This window comes from Magnolia sinica, chromosome 2, assembly GCF_029962835.1.
Source record: "Magnolia sinica isolate HGM2019 chromosome 2, MsV1, whole genome shotgun sequence".
Classification (NCBI taxonomy): domain Eukaryota; kingdom Viridiplantae; phylum Streptophyta; class Magnoliopsida; order Magnoliales; family Magnoliaceae; genus Magnolia; species Magnolia sinica.
The window spans coordinates 11,892,538-11,898,543 of record NC_080574.1 but is presented as its reverse complement, the minus strand read 5'-3'; the positions used below and the strand labels follow the sequence as shown (position 1 = coordinate 11,898,543).

The window sequence follows — 6,006 nt, the reverse complement described above, 5'->3', positions numbered from 1 at the left end:
CAACCAAACAGCTCCTCACATTCTTCTGCCGGGTGGATCTCATGGACTAAGTAATCTTTTGTTCCTTAAATCCGTCCATGTGCAATCTACTAATGTTTGATCCATTGCGTTGATATGATGGGCCACACTCCAATCTATGTCTTGCAATCAGATGGTCAAGGAAAAAAGGACCTACATTCGATGGAGAAAAGGCCAAAAGAGATTGGACGGACAGAATCGCAAATCTTCTACTTTTTTAGGCGCATGGTCCAGAAATCATGTCGCCAATTAGATCAACCCGTGAATCACCTAACCATGGGCCCTGCTCGTGCCGACTAAATGATATTTGCAAAATACAGTCGCACCATGGAATTTTGTACGTTCATTCTCTTCACACGTGCACACGGGGCACGCATGTGTTATATCAGAGCTGATCATAAGGAGATCCCGCTATGTAGAACATCACTCAAACATCATGCCAATATGAACACCATGTGGGCCACGCATTGAGAATATGAATGAACCGTTACAAGAAATTTCCAACGTTCCAAACTCTATGAACGTATATGGCCCACAAAGTGATAAGATCTGGCCATATACTCAGAGAGGACGGCTTGATGGACGGCTCAGATATTACACGCATCTATCATGCCCACGTTTCCATGGGCAACTCGAGTGCACCGATCATTTGTCGGACTACATACGCACATGACCGAGCTGGAGAAAGCCTGACTGCGGACTGCCTGACAGCATTTGATGGCAATTATGTAATATATTTGCAGATATAGGGGTGAATTCTAATGGAGCTAACCCTTGGTTTGGACCCGATTGGTCTGGTCAACAGGCAATCGACCAGATGGTCATGATTTAACCATCGGAAAGAGTTAATCTCAACCCAGGGGTATTCCTGTCATTTCTCCTTATATAATCTCCCCATCCCTTTTCTTCACCACTTCTTTGTTTGACTCTCTCTCTCCCTCTCTTTCTCTCTCTCAGATCTGCCGCGCGATCGGATTTCTCTTCTTCGGAGGTCGATTTTCTCTTTGATTTTTAACGGTAAGTCTACGATCTTTGATAGTTTCTATTTTCTCCGTTGGATGTTGAGATCTCTGTTTCAAGTTTGAGTTTTCTGGATATTTTCTTCTCGAATCCGTCTCTCTTCTTCAAATATTTGAGTTTTGAGTTTATTTTTCTTATTTGTATGTGATTTATTTGAAGATGTTAGGGTTTCATGCCGTTTTCTGCTTCTGTTTTTAAGATCTGAAGCTTTTTTCTAGAGAAATTTGAGGTTTTTTTTTTTTTTTTGCATGATTAAGTTGTTGATGTAGATCTGGTTTTGTATCTGGATAATGAACGGCTGAGATCTGACCTTGACGATGCAGGGATCTTGATTAGTTGCAGAAGTGCAAATTTTCATAGAGATAAAGAAGAACAGTATGCGGTGGCTGATTCTTAGTCTGTCTGTTGATGTGTTCCGGAAAGTCATCTCCTTGAACTTGTATTGCAGAGTTATCCTGTAACTCCCCTCGATAGCTTGATCTCAACCGTTGGTTCTTTTCCTCGTTTCTTTTAAGTCCATGGCATCGACGCTCTTCGTCCTCATCCCTTGCTACTTCCGTAGAATTAGCTAGAAAAACCTCAAAAATCCCTCCTTTTAATCCTCTGCTCTAACTCGATCTCCGGTCCTTAAATAGAATTCTTCGACAGCGCTCTGTCTTTCCTTTCTGTTTCGCACTTTACTTTTCCAGCCCTGCCTTGAATCGAATCCCTGTTGTTTGAAATACATTTGAATTGCCTGCTCTCAATTGCTATCTGTCTCTCCCTTTCTGGTCTGTAGTTTCTTATTTCTTCGTGCGATTTAGGGGTGTTTATTTAAGGTCATCGAACGGAGTAATGGTGTGCCAAGCAGCGAGCCAAACGAGATTCCGGGCGTTGAAACATGAGAATGGAATTGCAGGGAGCGCGACCATCATCGTGAGAGTAATAGCATGCTTTCAACCTTTGCAGGATTGCCAGGTGAGTTGGTTCCGAGAAATCCGTATAGACATGTGAGGTTTCTTTTGATTTTTTTTTTTTTTTTTCTGATCTTGGGACTTACGATGCTTGTTTTTCCTTTGCTAGGCTGAGTATTTCCGACATCTGCTGAAACCTGTTACGTAGGTTGGCTTGTGTTTTTGGTTGTTTGAATTTTAAGCTGGAAATTTCATATTGGAAAGAAGAAGAGTGTTGTCGAGGTTGCGTGTTGCTGAGACCATCTTCTGGTACTCTCTAGCCATGCTTAGTATTTTTTATTTATTTTGTTAAATTGTTCAACTGACTCTGGTGTTCCCTGTCGAGGGACACCAATATCTCCTTCATCAGATGATCTTAGTTATCCGATTGGTGGCTGGCAAATGCAAATTTACAATGGTCTGCATTTTAGAGGGAGAAAGGTGGTCCTAATTGGATTGTTTGGATCATCCACAGGAGAGATTCTTGTGCATCCATGTTGTTTGGATCATCCACAGGATATCTCCCATCCATGTTTGGCCCGCCTCGTGATTGTTTTGATCACCACCAGGTGGCCTCATTATGTTTGGCCGAGCAAATGGTTCCATGAGACTTATTTTGATGCTTTCTCAATCTGATATGCTGTTTTGTGTGGCTAATGGGGATCTCTTTGGGCTTTTTTTTTTCTTTTCCATCTCAGGTTATTGCTTCAGGCTTCTCGGATTGTTTCGATGGGGAAAGACTGCGGGTCTTGGCTTTATGGGCAGAAGCTTTCTCCATGGCAATCACCCAATTTGAACTGTGGGAGTGGTCCGCCGGATTCTGGGCCACAAAATATCATTCATCCAATGCCATTCCCTGCGTATGCAAACCCATATGCCAGGATGGACTCTTCAACCAGAATCATTCCTGGGCTCGTGGGTTCTGATGTTCCTGAGCTGAAATCAGCGGGCGGAAATGAGCTACAAGCATGGCATTGCTGTTATACCCGCCAGACATCCAGTCGGATTCCCCAATCTACGCTTGAGGAAAAGTTCTCTGCTTCTCGATGCAGTGAGACTGCACCCAATCAGAAGAAATTTGTTGTCTTCGATCACTCGGGAAACAGAACGAGCTTAATTTTTAGTTCTGTCGGGTATCCCTTACAAAACCCATTTGCTGCAGATCTGGTGCCACACCGCTTCGATAATTTTCCCACAGAATCACCAGTGAACAAAGATACTATTATCCCCGGCTCTGTGAAAGATTCATTCTGGGGTGGGTTCAATGAGCATTGCCCGAATGATGTTTCCGGAGGGCAAGGCAGCGAGATGCACGAGAACACGGAAGAAATCGATGCACTGCTATACTCGGATGAAGACGATGAAGAAACTAGCACCGGCCATTCCCCAAGCAAGATGACTGGATACGTGGGGAAAGAAGGAGCCAAGGAGGACAGTGCGGGAGTGGCTAGTTGTTCCCTCACGCCAATCAAACGCAGGAGACTTGAAGGAGTGTGTGATAGGTCACTCGAGGATACTGCGAGTTCAGGCAAAACATGGCAACATGAGGAGGATGCTGAGTCGAGCTGCATAAAGGGCATGATTCAGGGAGGAAGAGATGGGCCATCAGCTAGCAAGAGGTTGAGGAGGGAGAGAATACGTGAGGCGGTGGGCGTGCTTAGAAGCATAATTCCGGGTGGGAAGGGAAAGGACGCCACTGCAGTTCTGGACGAAGCTATCCGGTACCTGAGGTCCTTGAGGCTGAAGGCCAAAGCTCTGTAAGGAGCTGTTCTATCTTGTCACTGGAAGGAGCCCTGCTGACGGGGCTGTGCATTTGGATTTGACAGTGTACGGGCACATGAGTGCGAGATCCAGGGCAATAATCTGGTGGTCCATAGTCCCTGTCATGAGCTCTGCCGAAAATTTGAGGTGATCATCTAATCCAATCAGTTGGGGCCAAAACAATGGTTGGTTAGAAAAACTATGATTAGTTAGCATGGCCCATCCAAGACCGTGGGGCCCGTGTGATGGGAGGACTTGGATATTGCACGAATGTGTCAGCTAAGTGCACCTGTTCCGGCGTGCACATCCCCTTCTGGGTTCATCGTATCTTAGGAAATACAGTAGGCAGCAGCAGCAGCAATAGTAAGGAGATATAAAGGGTGTTGTGTATAATGCCTTCCTTGAGGCGGGGTGCGCATGATAAGGTAGGGTAGGCTTCAATGATTAAAGCGGGAAATCACTGGTATTTGGTGCTTTTGTTTTTGGAGGGGGTTGGTTGTGTGTTTTAAGGCGGATGGTGGTGGATGATAGCATGATGCCCTAATTAAGGGGGATAAAAGGGTTAAAAGATGGTGGGTTTGGTATATTGGTGTTGACTGTGGAATTATTGAGAAGGGTGGGGTGGATTTTAGACGTGGGCCATGCATGCGTGTGGGTGGATGTGAAATGAGGAGAGAGAGAGAGGCTATCTGGGCCCCACAAGGTGGGGGAGGAGGAGGAAGTGCGCATGCGCGTTAGGTGGTCTGGGACGGCTTGAAGAACGGAGGACTATTTTAGCTTTGGTTTCTACGCCCTCGTTTGTTCTTTTTTTAAAATTGAGTTCTCTGTTTTTATTATTGTCCGGATATGGTATGATGATTCCCTGTTTGGATGGGTCGATGCTCTTGGCTTGGGGTCTTTTGTTTTCACGTGTGATCTGTGAATAAAAGATAGGAAGCAGAAGCAGGCTGTGGTCCCACCCTCGGGTCAACTCGTGTGAGTTTAACTCGCTTGAGACCCTATTTATATGTGGTCGGTTATATGATTGTATGGCTGCTGCTCGTACGTGTGTAAGGTTGTATTTTTCTCTCGTTTGTGTAGGTGGTTTGATGTTGTATGTGAGTACACGTTTAAAATGGTTTGATGTACACGTCCTTTCGTTTTTATTGATAGATGTCACGTGCGTACTTTTGTGTTAGGGTTGCTTTTGGTTGGCACGGGACGCTGCTTATTTATGTCGTTTTAGTGGTAGTGCATTGTTGGTGTTCTGAAACGTCTTCATCGTTGCTACGTAAATAATCATACAGTGAGGGGTACGAACTATTAGTTGATTTCCCACTTGCTAGTGTAGTTGCATTGTACGGAATGCAATGGCCAATAGGCCAGACCAGTACACGAATCAAGGCAGGCCAGTTCAATAAGGGCCTTTGGCGGGTGGGGGGCAGTAACACACGCAAAGATTTTATTTGTAATCCAAGCTTTCATCTTGGATTTGAAACCTCCTAAATCCCCTTAAACCCCCCAAATCTATGGTGCCAAATGACCCGTAATCAAAGCAGGCCAGCGTAAAAAACCAGAGGCGCTCTCCAGTGACAGTGGGTGGGCGTGAGGATGTATTCGGGCCATACTTCAACAAATTTATACCCATCGCCACATATCACCCTGAGGTGCCAAAAATCAGTCCGATCCTAACAGTCAGGTTGGCCACAACACGGCCCTTGATTTGAATAGTGGCTCACATAAATTGCATTACAGCTTGGTTTTTGTTCTGACCTTTAATCCGGACCAACCGACAACATGGTAGGCCTTACCCACTAATCAACATTGGGCATTCCGTCTCAACTTGTACCGTGGTGTGGCCCACTGGCCCTCTGATTCGCGGCTTCGCCTGATTTTCTGGCTTTCGGGGTGGTAGGAGCTGACGCATTGATGGGTGGGTTGGATTCCATTTATGCATAACGTGAGACTCACATTTCCCCCGGTATACTGTAGCTTAATGTAGTACCAGTACCACTACAACCCTCCATGGCCGTTTAACGGCTGGTGTGGATCCCGCACTATATGTTTCCACGGGCCTTGGGGCTGGCTTGTTGACTGGCAGCTGTCTACGTGCATGTAACGAGCACAACTAGTACCGAAATTCAAGCTGGTGGGTCACACTTGCCTACTTCCCAAGGTTGTGCTTGTGCGTAAAATCTGATCCATTCATCATGTACGTCCTGTTTTGTATTTGATGTGGCCCGAAATTCAAGTCAGTTCAGTTCTTTGGGGCCCACCGCATACATCTCTGCACGTG

The 6,006-nt window shown here is 45.6% G+C and overlaps 1 protein-coding gene across 3 annotated transcripts; it reads left to right on the top strand.

Annotated features, from left to right (window-relative positions):
• Positions 1 to 917: 917 nt before the first annotated feature.
• Positions 918 to 4,908, top strand: LOC131234950 (transcription factor bHLH143). 3 transcript variants are annotated; one of them, XM_058231963.1, is made up of 4 exons: positions 918 to 1,035; positions 1,362 to 1,995; positions 2,101 to 2,240; positions 2,669 to 4,908. In XM_058231963.1, the coding sequence occupies exon 4, from the start codon at positions 2,700 to 2,702 to the stop codon at positions 3,729 to 3,731; it is 1,032 nt and encodes a 343-aa protein (XP_058087946.1). In that variant the 5' UTR covers positions 918 to 1,035; positions 1,362 to 1,995; positions 2,101 to 2,240; positions 2,669 to 2,699; the 3' UTR covers positions 3,732 to 4,908. The 3 variants fall into 3 exon arrangements, with proteins under 3 accessions (XP_058087946.1, XP_058087965.1, XP_058087954.1); XM_058231982.1 differs by having other exon boundaries at positions 931 to 1,035; positions 1,842 to 1,995; XM_058231971.1 differs by lacking the exon at positions 918 to 1,035 and having other exon boundaries at positions 1,350 to 1,995.
• The last annotated feature ends 1,098 nt before the right edge of the window (positions 4,909 to 6,006 follow it).

Bases quoted from the DNA above. Each gene is read 5' to 3' on its own strand.
- LOC131234950 (XM_058231963.1), top strand. From the start codon at position 2,700: ATGGGGAAAGACTGCGGGTCTTGGCTTTATGGGCAGAAGCTTTCTCCA.